Source organism: Primulina huaijiensis, chromosome 2, assembly GCF_012295235.1.
Source record: "Primulina huaijiensis isolate GDHJ02 chromosome 2, ASM1229523v2, whole genome shotgun sequence".
NCBI classification, from domain to species: domain Eukaryota; kingdom Viridiplantae; phylum Streptophyta; class Magnoliopsida; order Lamiales; family Gesneriaceae; genus Primulina; species Primulina huaijiensis.
Window position 1 is genome coordinate 25,142,531 of NC_133307.1, and position 15,092 is coordinate 25,157,622.

The 15,092-nt window shown below is 35.6% G+C and overlaps 3 protein-coding genes and 1 pseudogene across 6 annotated transcripts in view; 1 reads left to right on the top strand and 3 right to left on the bottom strand.

Annotated features, from left to right (window-relative positions):
• On the bottom strand, positions 1-4,248 carry LOC140970923 (uncharacterized). The gene is made up of 6 exons (XM_073432917.1): positions 3,967-4,248; positions 3,541-3,845; positions 1,948-2,599; positions 1,667-1,866; positions 1,336-1,580; positions 1-1,227 (listed from the first exon to the last, which is right to left on the bottom strand). The coding sequence occupies exons 2-6, from the start codon at positions 3,807-3,809 to the stop codon at positions 431-433; spliced, it is 2,163 nt and encodes a 720-aa protein (XP_073289018.1). The 5' UTR covers positions 3,810-3,845; positions 3,967-4,248; the 3' UTR covers positions 1-430.
• The window catches only part of LOC140970926 (uridylate kinase PUMPKIN, chloroplastic-like), a 24,815-nt gene continuing 13,021 nt past the window's right edge, over positions 3,299-15,092 (bottom strand). Inside the window, exon 8 of the mRNA XM_073432922.1 lies at positions 3,299-3,312. The gene's annotated coding sequence lies outside the window, so the exon portion shown is untranslated. The remainder of the gene's footprint in view (positions 3,313-15,092) is intronic.
• LOC140957840 (BTB/POZ domain-containing protein At2g13690-like) lies at positions 6,895-7,997 on the bottom strand (annotated as a pseudogene).
• The window catches only part of LOC140970924 (O-fucosyltransferase 38), a 5,801-nt gene continuing 2,946 nt past the window's right edge, over positions 12,238-15,092 (top strand). For 2 of the 4 annotated variants that reach the window (XR_012174224.1, XR_012174223.1), the window contains exons 1-6: positions 12,238-12,515; positions 13,498-13,576; positions 13,726-13,793; positions 14,233-14,321; positions 14,517-14,694; positions 14,949-15,077. Coding sequence is in view for 2 of the 4 variants with exons in the window: in XM_073432918.1 (XP_073289019.1) it covers positions 12,315-12,515; positions 13,498-13,576; positions 13,726-13,793; positions 14,233-14,321; positions 14,517-14,694; positions 14,949-15,077 (744 nt within the window). In the remaining 2 variants the exon portion in view is untranslated. The remainder of the gene's footprint in view (positions 12,516-13,497; positions 13,577-13,725; positions 13,794-14,232; positions 14,322-14,516; positions 14,695-14,948; positions 15,078-15,092) is intronic. The other 2 variants (XM_073432919.1, XM_073432918.1) reach the window with 2 other exon arrangements.

Genomic DNA, 15,092 nt, shown 5'->3' on the forward strand with positions numbered 1-15,092 from the left:
TAAAATGAAATCCTTTTCTTTTCATCAAACAAAATTGTGAACAGTTTTGGTACTGCATGATAACTCCAGGGAATACGTATTTTCCTGAAGAATCTCTAGAAAAAGCATTTTAAATGACCTAAGAAGCCAGTCAAATAAAAATCAAGAATAACAGTTGGGTGGCTTCTATTATCCCTATCGCCTATCCGATGAACTTTTGTTCCAACAGTTTATGCCGATACATCACATGTAAGTTGATATCAAGGCTCATAACTAAAAGCCGGAAGGTTGACGGAGCACAGACTAAATATCAATCTTCATAAACGAGGGCACGATTCCACTTCACCCTCCCTCAATCACTCAACAGCCATCAGGAATGCAGATGGTTTCGATTTCCGACAGGCGCACCCGGATAAGGGATTAGAAGTTCCAGTTACGAGCATAAAAAACATCACCTCAAACGAGACAATCTCTTCCGTTTTCTACTCTTTTTACGAGCTACAGCATTGCTTGTGTGACTCTTGGAGCTTACGTGTAAAGCAAGAGTTGAGGGTGGCCTGCTACACGCTGTTCTGGCTTTTTTAGCAAGCCATTTCAATGGCATATTGTTTACTAAATCGCCAATATCAGCTGAATTATTCAATTCAACAAGCTTTTGAATTTGATCGAGCATCTGGTATGTCCAGGCAGTAGAAATGTCCAAATCAACAGAATCATCCATTGGTTTTTCCCAAATATCTGTTAGGATATTCTTATACGACTGCAACGACATGGAAGATCGATAGCTCTGCATATTTTCACAGATCATATTAACTTTGATAACATGCTTGCAGAGATTTCCTAGTGATGACCACTCGCAATCACAATGTGCAAATTCAGACCCAGGATTCCAAACCACCCGTGTGAGGCTGCTGTCTTTCATACTCAAAACCTTGGCAAAAAGACAATCCTTATCATCTAAAGTAACGGAAGAGTCTGGGATTTGAAGAGCACGATGCCAAGAAGTGGAAGCAATATATTCATCCTTCACATTTTGAAAAGAATCACTTTCATCGGCAAAACGGTCAAGCCAGTAGCTCGAGTGTAGCTCGGTTGTCAATTTATGAACTAGCCAATCGACCCTCTGGAGGAAACCAAGATGTGAATCATCGTATAGTTTAGTTTTCAATTTCACATGATATGCTTCAATGGCACCAGATGCTTCCTGACTTGCAATAGGAAGTGTCTTCATTGATGAAAGCCACATTTCTGCAGCATACAGAGAAACAAGAAATAATGCGTCGGAACGGTATACTAACGAGGGTGAAGATAAATTAGCAGATTGAAAATGCAAAATACAAAAGATAATCATCTGACCGATTTTAGGAATCCAAGATGCCTTGAAGTATTGAACAAAGGAAACCTGATCGACAAAGTCCAGACAGAAATCATCTAAAGCTGCAGTAAGATTCATTCCACCCCAGATGCTGTACACTATTTGCCCGAGGCGTTTAAATATCTCCCTCTGAACTTCAATGTTGGAACATTTCTTAACAATATGCCTTAGCCATGATCTACGAACACGCCAAAGGGAAAATAGTATTGGGCAAGAAAATATCTCCCTAAAAAAACAGTTAATCCAAATCAATGAGCAAGAAAAAACAGAACAAATCTGACTCTAGGAGAAAACGAAAGTACGAGATTCTGCCTTATGGGGTCAATTTCTGCTGCAGCATCATCGATCAAGAACCCATTGGCCTTCCACCCAGGGTCAACTGAATGAACTCGGTCGAGTAGTGCTTTCACCCATTTAGTCACATCTGGCTTAGCAATACTGCGGGTAATGACCCAAGCAACAGGAAGTGCATGTTGCCTCGAGTCAAACACAAGAATAGTGCACAAAGGGTACTGCAATAACAGTATATCATAGTTGAGAAATATGCTTAATTGTTTATGTTGAAATTTTACACAAAATAACCCTTATTTGACCTTCAGCCTCTTTATTCCAAATGTTGAATCAACAGCTATAAAATTTTGATGGCCAAAACGAATCATTTGCTGCAACTGCCATTCTGTTTGTATTCCCAAAACAAATGGGTCTGAATCTGGCATATCTCGATAAAAGAAAGTAGACTTCTTGTTGCGTTCTACCCATAATCGAATGCTGGCTTGATCATCTAGATCCAACTCATGCGTGGAACGCTTGATAATCATCCCAAGTTTCTGCACATATTGAGAAGCCAGGCTTTTGACTTTTTCGTCAGGACCACAGTAACGTTGAATCCCCTCAATGTGTTTCTCCAACACATTTTCCTCAGGTATACCAAGGTAGATCATTGACATGGTTTGTTGTTGAACCTCGCTGCAAACAAATGGAATTTTCTTGGCTCCAGGACCTATTGCATCTCTATCTAAAGGCCCGTGGCACACAAAACCAGATTTATTTACATGCCGCCTCTCGTTATAAATAAGAAGTGCAAGAGACGGACGAGCATAAAGACGCTTCACAATGAAATGGCATGTACAACCCCGCATAGATTGAGGTCTAGCAGCACGATTTCGAGTGTTCAGGCGATATCTTCTACTCGGTAATATATCTCCTCCTTCTCCATAGTTCTCAGGCCCAAATGAACACCAATACCTTCATGAGAGAAGAAATTGTCAATTATGGTAAAGGGGGGATTAAGAAAATTGAATGACACGAGAATATTATATAACCTTGTACATGGAAAGAGAATATCTAACTCTTGGTTGCTTCAGTTTGTGTGAAGGACATTAAGAGATGCAATGTGGAGAGTCAAATGCTGTTAAAATGATTATAAATGCCTTCATTCCTATGATATAGCTTCCTTCGATTTCTCACCAAAGGCAAGGGAGGGTTTAAGAGCTGAATTAACATGAAAACTCATTACCATTCGCAACTTCCCTAAATTAAAATACTCCACAATCCATGTCACCGGAAATGAGCTATTTACTTGTACAAAACTTCTTTAAGTTATAGAGCAACTTTTGAACATCCAACATCACGGTGGTACTGGTTTGTTCAGAGAGCAAACAAGAATGTTGAAGATTCATAATTATATTATCATAAACAGGTTGTGTCGGTTAACTTACATTTGACTTTGCCAAAAAAGTATCAACATTGAAGAAGTTGATGACTATGAAAATATAAGACTATTGATGTGGAACCACGTATGAGCTATGGCTTTTGGGCCAAATCATGGTAATTTGTAAATCCAAAATATTTCATTAAGTTGGTCAAGACCAGCTTTTGTTACTTCATGTTAGACCAACTTGCACTTGTAATTCATATCTTATTTCTGGGCAAATACTCTGCCGTCTCTGGAATACAAGTGCGGCCGTGTATTAGAACATGGATTATTGATAAAGTTGTTTCCAATAAGCTCAAGCTTTTGGGACAAGTACTTTTGATACATACGGTTTGCAGCCATGAAACCAGATAACACAGATTTAAAATTCCCAGACGCGCATACATATTCCTAACAGTGAATACTGTGAAAGAGACGAACAAAGTAAAGTCGAAGTTCAAGAAACAAAAAATGAGGAAAGAAATTAACTCACATCCTATACTCCAAATACTCATCATCTTTGAATTCCTTTAAGCTCCCACTATCTCGTTTTCGCCCTCTTTCAATGTGGAACCTAGTCGGGCACTCAACATTCAAGCATTCTCCAATAATAAAAGCATCAACTCGCTCATAAGGAATCAGAGCAACATCATCGTATGGCTCTCCATTTCCAAGCTTCTTCCAAATCAAATCAGCTGAATAGAAGTCTTCCCCAGGTGGATCTTGCACTGTAAGATCATTGATGGATTCAATTGCGTCCATTTCCTTCAACGTCAACCCCTTTGACTGAAATCTTGCCTTCACACAAACAACTCAATAATCAGATAGAATAAACTGCAACAAGTGACAAACCGACCAATTCGGAAAAAAAGAAAAGGAACCCAGATGGATATAGTAATAAAAATAAGAAAAATCCAACCTTTTTTCAGTAAATCCTGAGGCTGTTAAATTGACTCCCTTCCCAATTACTTCATCTCTTTTTCAACAGAAAGAGACAGAGCGCGCGAGGACAGCCCAGAAAGAGGTGAAATTAAAAACTAGAAAAACAAAAACTTGCTTTCCCGAAGATTCTTCACACCGCAAGTGCAATTGTGCGTGTGAGCTTGATACCATGTATCATGCGAAGACGGCGCAGGTTCGCGAAGAGAGGAACAGTGAACCGATGACGATTCCAGCTGAAGTGCCTTTGGGTCTTTTAACTGCGCGAACAGCCAAGTTTATGCTCGATTAATTATAATGTTTTTATCTAAATAAATTAAATTATTAATAATTTTTTAATTTGTTGGGTGAACATGGATTTACTCTTGTTTGCATTAATTATGAATCAATTCACAATCTAAATGTATCAACTTGCGATTTTTTCTAATTTCAATAAGTTAGGAAAAAAATAGTCTATATGATGAATTCTACATTCCACAAAAGCACTTTTTTATTAAAAAAAAAATTATGAAAAAATCCACAAAAGCCTCAATTTTAATACGTTCTGCATATATAATTAAGCATTTAATTTGAATTCCGATTTACGTAAATAACGTGCAATTATTTTTAATTTTATATATATATATATATATATATATATATTTTGAATGATATTTTAAAAATATAGAGATTATTTGAAATTAAAAAACGACCTTTTGATAGTAATTTTATATTACATGTTATATGATAAATTTACAAGTTCAAAAGTACGAATAACAAATAGAAATAAAGAAATATTTTGTTATAATACAGTATTTTGAACACAACGAACATATCAAAATTATATATATTAATTTATTAAAATAATTATTTATGATAATTTCAATTAAATAAAAATAAACTATTTNTAATTATTTATGATAATTTCAATTAAATAAAAATAAACTATTTTTATAATTTGATACGAGCGATGTTTAGTAAATTTTTTTTAAGAGATGACTTACTATACTTCTGATTATATATAAAAATAAAAAATAAAAAAACATATCGTAACCCAAAATTAGTTATCGCAAGTATGTAGTTTAATGTTGGCACATGCAAGAAGGAATTAATAATATTAGCAAAATACTCCCAACCAAGGTACTCGTTATCCGTCGAACAATCCTCCGGTCGATTTGCTTCATCAACTATTTCTTCAGTTTTGGAGATTTTTTTTTCTTTTCCATTTGCATGTTTTCCACTGACGTTTATTTGTTTGCCTCGATAAAAGAGTTGATATTTTCCTTGTTAATATGTTACGATTGTACTTTTCCCATGACTTGCATTTCAAAAAGAGGTGTTTAGTAAGTGCTACAGCATACCCAGATTCCTTGCTCAGAGCTTTGTTTTATGCTTACAGTAAAATTTATTTTGGTTAATCAATGCACACCTTGATGATCATGGTTTAATTACAGATGAATGTGGATAAATTAAAGAAGATGGCTGGTTCGGTTCGCACTGGTGGGAAGAAGGGTACGATGAGAAGGTCTTAATTTTAGAAGTAATCCGTGAGAATTTAAAAATGAGGCGCTTTGTGAAAACTATTAAAAGAATAGTTTTTTAGATGATGAAGTTATGGAATCGAGCAAGCTAATATTCCTGTAAGAACACGGGATTCTTAATTATTGGCATTTTTTTATGGATATATGTCCTCCACTGTAGGAAGAAGAAGGCTGTTCACAAGAAGAAAGCTGTTGAACTCCCTATTTTACTTCCTTTTTCCTGTAAGAACACGGGATACTTCATTATTGGCATTTTTTTTTTTACTTTTTTACACTATTCTATCCTCGATTTAATATGATGTCACATTTGATTCCTGTACAGAATTGCAAGATATACTTCCTCAAATTATTCGTCAGTTGGGTAAGTGAACTTTTGAGTTTGTTGCCAAAGTTTTGTTTGGTCGTCTTCAAATTATTTTAGCTCATAGAAAGGTCTATGTTGGGAAAAACAGGTCCCGATAACTTGGAGAATTTGAAGAAACTGGCAGAGCAGTTCCAAAAGCAAGTGCCTGCCGCTGGCCAAGGTGCTACCCTTACTGGGGCTGAAGAGGATGACGACGACGATGTGCCAGACCTTGTTGCTGGCCAAACATTTGAAGCTGCTGCTGAGGAGAGCAACACTTCGTATGGGTTCTTTTCTTTTTTTTCTTTTTTTTTTTTTTGCTTTGGCCTTTGGGTGTCATTGCATAAATTGAGTTCCCTTTTAAAATCTGTGTTGTGATTTTGTCATTATGATCCAAAACAGATGTGTTGCTATTTTAATGCTTCAATTACTGACTTAAATGATTGGCCTTTCCCTCCTGTTTATTTTTCATTCTATGGTTGAAAATGCAAAATAAAAATTTAACGACATTTTGTTAACAAAACAAGCTGAATTGCTTGGACTTACCTTAGATAACCAAGTTCAAATTGCCCTCAAGCTCTAGGTCAATTCCTGGCCAGCCCTAGGGGATTTTCAACAGTTCAAATCACCACTCAAATTTAGAAAAATTGCAGTTTGATCCCAGGACCTCCTGGAGATATTGGATAAGAAATTAAATGAAAAATTATATTCGAAAATTTAGATCACTGCTTTTTTTTTTTATCGAAATATTAAAAAAATTAATTTTTTTTGCTATTTCAAATTTAATTTTGTTATACTTTAATATTCGTGAAAAATAACTCAAAAAATATTACCATAAGATGAGAAAAAAAAATATTTGGAAACGTGGAAGACGGATTTTTTTTAAAAAAAAATAAGAACACCGATTAACATAAAGTTATTTTGTTACCATATTGAAAAGCAAAAATACAGGAAAATTGCTGAAATTGGAAAAAATTGAAAGTTTTGGGGGTGAATTTGGAATCTAGATCAAGTGCAGTGACGATTTCGAATTTTACTCGTAAAATCAACAATTATGCCCAAAATGGCCTTGACCAATGTTATAACAGATTGACTGCATGAATGCTTTCCTAGTGCTAAGAAATATTACACAATCAAATTAGTCTACGTTATTCAACATCGAATGACACACATCGCCCCTACATGTTAAACATTATCAACACAACAATTCACCTAGATTCAACGCCTAAAGTCTCCGAACCATGGATGGATGATCTACGCCACCAGATTTGAAATGCTTTACTCAGGTTAGGACACTCCACACCACACTTGGAGAAACAACTGAACCACTCCATAAAGAGCACATTTTGTTCCTTCAATGGGAGCGTAAGAAGCGCTTGACCCATAGCCTCCGCCAATGCCTTCACATCTAGTCCTTTTCTGCACCTCTGTAACCAACCAAAGTCAGACAGCATCGGTCTAAACCAGACCTGAATCAGAGCCAAACTTGTTTCTGACCGACAATGCCGTTTCCTGTTTCCCATTGCAATAAAAAGCATCACTGATACACGACTAAGTTCTTATCTAACCATTGGAGATGCATTCTCGTGCATTTTATGAAGTACCCTTTGGTTTGCCCATAAATCCACGAATTCCTCGGCCATCGGGTGATCGAGTAGGATATCAAGCAACCAATTTATGTTGTCAACTTGTTTTGAGATGCGCTCCAACAAAGGTTTATCTTTATCCTTTTTCGCAGGCTTTTGGTCTGAATCATGTTTGGAGGCCTCTTCAAGTAGACTGACCAGTAAAACCAGACATTTCTCACAAATGGCAACAATGTCTTCCTTATTCAGCTCCAGGGAGTCCTTTTCATAGACACAGCTTTTGGATAGTAGAGCTTTTAACTAAAGCTTTTAATTCATTCCTAGCATTAGCATCAGTACAGGAGGTAATGGACAAAATAAGGTGTTTGGATACAGTCTGTTGGGAATCAACAGAAACATGGCTAAAAAGCCTGTCGAAGACTTCTGCGGTAGCAGCATCATCGAGATTGAGCCTATTTAACACCTCCCTCAGCTTCTCCTCCTCTTCTTCGGTTCAAGGTACCGCATCAAGGTACTTTAAACACGAAGAAACACCCCTGCCAAACTTTATACGTGCTGATACATAACATCACAGGTAGAAGATTTTCTAATTTTGTACGACAAAGAATAGTAGATAGAATTGATAGTTATTAGCAATGCATAAACCCATTTTCTCTACTTCACCACATGAACTCATGTGCAACTTGCAGATTCTGTAACTATAAAAGAAGCTAAAAAAACAAGAAACATGTAATGTATCGCATGAATACAATCAAACTCAAATGACGCAATCATTTACAGTTCCCCGCAAAGAGAAATCAAGAAGCACGTACATGTTCAACACCCTCGAGACCAAGAAAAATCAAAACTTCTTGTTCGTCACAGATACAAAGAAAGACAAGGAAGAATACCTCTAAGATATCAATCGCTCGAAGGACCCCAATCTTGAGGAGCATCTTTTGAATATCCACCACAAGCATGAGCTCGATCGTTTCACGAAACACATTCAAATTCTCCACGTCGGGCACTTCATATATATAAGAATTAATAAGATGTATTTGAATTTTATTAGATAATATAATTAAAATTTCGTGAGATTATTTTCAAACGAATAAAGATAATATGAAATAGAGGTTGCAGATATCAACCAGTTTTCAAAAGGAAACTTTATCTTGTTTTTCCATATACAGATTTTAGCCTATTTTATAAGAATCTACAAGCCCGAACAAAATCAAATTATATTCCTTATTAACAAACTCCAAAAACTAATTGCATTATAATAAGGAAGCTTTTTGAATTATTTAATTTGAATCTATATATATTACGTACACTGCTCTTTTTTCCTTATTCATTAATTAACATCTGAAGAACACACAAAACAAAACAACCTGCATACCATCGTGATGGCAATGGAGAAAGACTCGATTTCATCTGAGAACAAGGCCGATCAGATCGAGGATTGCACCGAGGCGAGCGGAGGGGGAGAAGATTATTCTAAGGTCTCTGATGATTTTGTTGGCGAAGAGTATTTGCACTCGTGTGATTTGGAATCATCGACATCTGTTTTGGCAACTCCTGATATTTCCGGTGATGGGAAGAAATATATACCCGAATGCCTCAAGATGAAGCCGATCATAATCAAGAAAGTCAAGAAAACGAAGGTCATCAAGTTATTTGGAGTGGATATTCAAGTCTCCACAGAATCCGAGTATACCATAGTCCACAAACCGAAGCCTCTGCGCCATCCCCGTGCAATCCCACGATCCTCTCGACCAACGCGGGGGCCATGTGGAGAATGCTGAACCAGAACCAGAACCACAACCCCCTGACAACTTTTCAAGACTTCTGCAAAACATAGAAGCTCGGTTTGGTGTCAGGCCCGTCTTGTTGTACCAGAAAAATCTGACGAAATCCGACCTCTCGTCGAATCTCAACAGGCTTTTCATCAACCGAAGCCAAACACTGATGGGGTTTTTGAGAGATGAGGAGAGGCGACGAGTCGAAGTTGACGACAACAACATATGGTTGGATGTCTTGGCCACCGATCAAACGGGGGCAAGCTACGAGTTGCGCTTGAAAAAGTGGCTCAGCTTGAACATGGTTGTCCTGAACGGGAGAGACTGGAAAAAAGTGGTTTTGGAAAACAATTTGGAGGCAGGACGTTTGGTCGAACTATGGGCATATAGAGAACAGGATACTGAGTTGCGCTTGGCCATGAATTTCAAGAATGTCGAGTGATTCAAGAACAGCTAGAGTCTCAACAATGTGGATCATCTTAGAATGGAACCAATTAAGACTTAAATTTTTATATTCTTTTGAGTATGAAGATGTTAAAAAAAATAAAAATAAAAATTAATGAGTAGTCCAAAAAAATAATAATGAGATTTTTGGTAGTAATAAGGAACAAGGATATCGTAGAATGGTTCTAATTAGGACTTAAATTTTTATTTTTTATTGAGTCTGAAGANAAAAAAAAAAAAAACTTAATGAAGGTAGTACTCAGGAACAACAAGCAGATGTAATCTTTTTAGAGTTTCTGTTTTATTTTAAATAAGAACTTTTAGTAAAACATTTATTTTTTTAATATGATACATGGATTGAGTTATTTTATTTACTGATATTAATTAGTTTATTTTTTTAATATGGTACATGGATTAAGTTATTTTATTTACTCATATTAATTAATTTATTTGTTGCCTCGACTTTATTATGACCACTTTCAGAATAGCAAGAATACTTTGGAGCTTGTCAAAGATCGGCTCTCAATTACTTCATAATTTTATGGTGGGATAATTACAAATCACAAGACTTGCATATTAGAAGCAGCATTTATGAACACTATATATAGACAAGAATAAAAGGAAAACAAAAGTGAGAGCTATTTTCAATTACACGAGAGTGATGTGTATTACACGTAACAAATTTATTTCAAATTTTGTTGTAAACACAAGTTCAATATGGAATCAAAACTTCTTTTTTACTGCTAAACTGGAAGAATCATCACCATCTGCCTCCTTCTCTGCCTCTGCTCTCTATAGTGTATATAGTCCCTCATATCGATCACGAATCCGACGATTCGAACTCGTTGATGATTCAACCATTCACCGAGTTCCCTCAAAATTCTCCAGTGCAGAGTACACATCAACTCAAAACTGGAGACCAGAAAACAGAGAACATACAGAACCGGCCTAATGGAGTCTCGGAACACAAGAGATACTAATGAAACACAGGTAAATAGCCAACAAACAAACATACAACGATTCAAAACATTATAACTGGACCTCAACTCATACTTTAGCCGACAGAAATACACAAGAAACAGTAGAGAAATGAGTGCAGAACAAATGGTTTTCGGGTGGGTATCGAACGGAGTCTTGTTGGTTCCTTGGCATTTCAGTATCAGAAAATCTACGAGAGTGGATATAGAAGAGAAGTAGAGTTCACATAAGGACGTGGTCTCACCTTCGATACGCAAGAATAATATTCTATAGCACACTCTGTTGAGAAATACAGAGAAAATATGAGGGGACAAGCTTGTTCTGGCTGCAGGAAGAGAAGCTGTTCTCTGTCCATTATCTGCCATTGTGTTATTAAATTTGGAGTGCAAGTTCAATTCACAAGGAGGATGAGTTGAGCTTCTATATATATAGGAAAATGACTCTGAAAAGGGTGCGTGCGCTTGTAGGAAAATGCCATGTTTTTAAAGGGATTGGTGAGTTTAATTTGAGGCTAAGGTTCAGAAGGTTCATTTGGTTCTTAAAATGAAGTTACTGTTTGTGTTTCATTATGTGGGTTGCATTTAATTAGTCAACACTGAAAGGGTCTATCAGTATTCAAGGATCGGATGTTGATGGGATTTCGTATGGCTTTATGCGTTAATAATATTTTCGTCTGTTTGATCTTACGAAAACGACAGCTTTTAATTTTCTACGGTAATCCACTTTTGATAGAAACATGTTATATATCAGATGAGAAGGCATGTATAATTAGTTGTGGTCCAAAAGGTTCATTCAGTCGACAGTGTCAACCATTTGGGAACCCTACCAAAAACCCATTAATTTACTTCACCTAAGAAAGACAAGAATATTCAAAACCTGTTGAATTTAAGTTACAATGAAGTTGCACTGATGCTGACGGCTATTTTTAAATAATATCATATCTTTACATCTTTAAATATATCGGTATTTTATTCGCATGTTATTCTATTCTAATAAATCAAGTGTCATCGAATTCGGTTACTAAAAGGGTCTCTCGATTAATATAATTGTATAATATAGATATGTAAAACTTTCTTCAGTTATTTGATAAATTTTATAATAAATGGGTAAAATATATATAGTTGAGATGTGAAAAAGTAATTTGATTTTTCACATAATTTTATTTGATTTTTTTTTTTTAACATTGTAGAGGTTAGGATAAAAAAAAATGGGATGATTACGTCCACTTTTCTGAAGTTTATCGTAATCATAAAAAAATTCAAATACATTTAAATGTTACACGGTTTGTCAAAATGAAATAATAAATCTAATAACTTTTGAAATTACAAACACCCTATTACTTTTGTATTTAACTTATATTTTTGGGGGTTGAAAGTAGGAAAAATACAAATACGAAGGATGTCGTAATATTAAAAGGTATAAAATTTATTTGTTATTATTTTTCAGAAATAGGGAGATGTATATAATATTTAAATATAGTTGAGTATTTTTTGATGTAATTAATCCTAAAAAACTTGATAATCAAAATAGCAAGGAAATCAATCAATTGATAAATATGCAAAACCTAAGGGACTTAGTGAAATTATTTAAACTTGTGGGAGTTTATTGAGAATTTCCCCTTCACCTCCCCCACACGAGCTTTCAAGAATCGCAATTGCAGCAGATCCGCGAATAGTGAAAAGATGGTTAACAATAGAGGATCATATCAGAGGAACCCATTTTCATCAAGAAACAGAAATTCATCGTTTTTATCAGTTGTGTTGTACGTGATGCTTTTATTTGTTCTTTCCATCTCTATTTTCATCATATACAGCAAAGATATACTGGAAGAAGATGAAAATAGTATTCCCCTTTTTAGAGTGGAGAAGTCCAAATCCGGGCAGGTTTGGTTTTGTTGCTTTCATTCGTATGATGATTAAGTTTTTGTTTATTTTCGATAAATATGTAAATTTGGGATGTTGCTTGTTTTCTTGGCTGAATAAGTGGATTTGGGAACTTTTGACTTGGCGTTATATATGATTTAAAAGTTATCGGTATCTACAATGGAGAACTTATTTTTCACCAACTATAGTATATCGTCCACAACATTACTGAGTTCATAGACTCAGTTGCTGTTGTTCAACGGGTATTAGTAACCGGGAGAGTGTTGTCGTACTAATTTTCTGGCTGAAAATCGTGTTCTTCCATGGTTGTGGGTATGAAACTTCAAAGATCGGAAATTTTTCAGAGAAAGCTTTAACGTAGCTGCAGTTCGTAATTCTGTCGTGGGTGAATCTTTTTATACATATTAGCAAGAAAACTGCACAAATCCATGGGGAGAATTACAGAGGACCGAAGGCGGGCTCCAAGGCTAATATCAAAAATTATATTCTGCTTAAATTATCACCATGTAGTTAAGGTTACAAAACACCCCGTAACAAAACAAACGATTTCTGCAGGTGTCTTCATTGTTAATGGCATCGTGGTTACTAAAATAGTCTTGTGTTGATTTTCATAAAAATGTCTATGTTCTTGCTCAGTTCTACTGCCACATTTTTTATTTTTTCTATGAATGAAGATTTGGACTATTTATTTCCCATTGCCCATTGAGGCAGTTCTCACTTTCTAGCTCGTTCTGCGATTTGATTATCACTCTTATCATAGGGCTAGAAACTAATAACTGAACAGGTAAAAAGTAAATTAAGTGGAACATTATTGAAGGCCTGTGGAAGTATTGAACCTTTACATTATGAACATATTTCGTAAATGTTAAGTAGCAAGCACTTTAATTGTTCAAAAGATTTTTTTTTTATCTAGAGGACCAACCACAATGCCTTAAAACTGTTCTAATTCTTAGTGACGAGGTTATTTTGATTTACTCTGCAGCAGAAAGATGATAAACTATGGGAAGCTCCTCGTAATCACCGTTTAAGACCATGTTCTAAACCAACCAGTAAATATAAAGGTTTTGTCCTCTTATCTAACATATTTATGTTCCTCGAAGTCCTATGATTAATGTTATCTGTACTTCCATTTGTTCCAAATTCATTTATTTTGTCTTGAATGCCCGGTCCCCCCCCCCCCCCCCCCCCCCCCCCCCCCCCCGAACCACAGCAACCTCAGTTGGGAATCACTATATAACAGTGAGGAGCAATGGCGGGCTAAATCAAATGCGCACTGGTGTAAGCATTTTTTTCCATCCACTATTCTGTTGTTTGTGTGGAATGGATAGATTGATTTGTTTTAAAGTTAAAGTTAATTCTCACTTTTGAACATGCTATGTATTTAGCAAAAGGCAGATTTCAAATTGGTTCTGTTGCCTGGATTTCTATGTAGTATATCCAGGTATTCTGCTAGTGTTGAGGGTACATCATTTTGAATCATTTAATTATATTATCTTGGTAAATACTACAATGCAGAAACAAAAGTGACAAAAGCAAAAAAAACATGCAACTCTAGCCATTTTAAATCTATTCCTTTGTCCGATTAAAAGAAAAAATTATCCCTGTCTAGACATGATGTAATTTCATTTATTCTTTAGAACTGATACTGTTATTATGATCAACAATTTGATAAATGCCCATTTTCTTTTAATTTGTTCCATGGATGTTTTACATGTAGATAGCTGATATGGTGGCTGTGGCACGCATTATGAATGCTACACTTGTGATTCCTCAATTAGACAAGCGTTCATTCTGGCAGGATTTAAGGTACATTATTTTACTATAATGCTTCTGCTGCATATCAAGTCGTCTTTGCATTAATATTGTAATAAATTTGTAAAGTTCTCTTCATTGTTGGCATAAGTTTTTAACTTCGGGGATTTTTGTTGAAATACTGTTTATATAACAATATTATATGAGTTTGTATGTCTCTGACACTAAATGGGATGCATTTGTGTGCAGTACATTCTCTGATGTATTTGATGAACTCCATTTTGTCAATACATTACAACAAGATGTGGTGATTGTGAAGGAACTTCCTAAGGAATTAGAATCAGTTCCTCGAGCTAGGAAGCACTTCACTTCATGGTCTGGTGTGAGTTACTATGAGGAAATGAGACAACTCTGGAAGGACTATCAGGCAAGTTTTTCATCATCCGTTTGTTACTTGACCTCCAAAATATTCACACAAAGTAGAAGCACAAATAGTTATCTCATTTTACAGCTGTTAGGCATTGTTTCTTTCATGTACATTGTTAAAAAATTTTGAGGAATCAATTACTCAAGATTAAAATATCTGGAACGCCATTAATAGATGTGGATGGATGTGCTATAATCATTTGCGTGTGAAATTCAAATTTCATTCTGGATTGACTTTTTCAATCTTATTTGTAGATAATTCATGTGGCAAAATCAGACTCTAGGCTTGCAAACAACGACCTGCCTCTAGACATTCAGAGATTGAGATGTCGTGCTCTATATCATGCTCTCCGTTTTGCTCCTTCCATTGAGAGACTTGGAAAGGTCAGAACCATGATT

Bases quoted from the DNA above. Each gene is read 5' to 3' on its own strand.
- LOC140970923 (XM_073432917.1), bottom strand. From the start codon at position 3,809: ATGGACGCAATTGAATCCATCAATGATCTTACAGTGCAAGATCCACCT. The intron at 1,867-1,947 runs GTCAAATAAGGG...CTGTTATTGCAG, and splicing joins TTGGAATAAAGAGGCTGAAG to TACCCTTTGTGCACTATTCT. The intron at 1,228-1,335 runs GTCAGATGATTA...TGTATGCTGCAG, and splicing joins ATCTTGGATTCCTAAAATCG to AAATGTGGCTTTCATCAATG.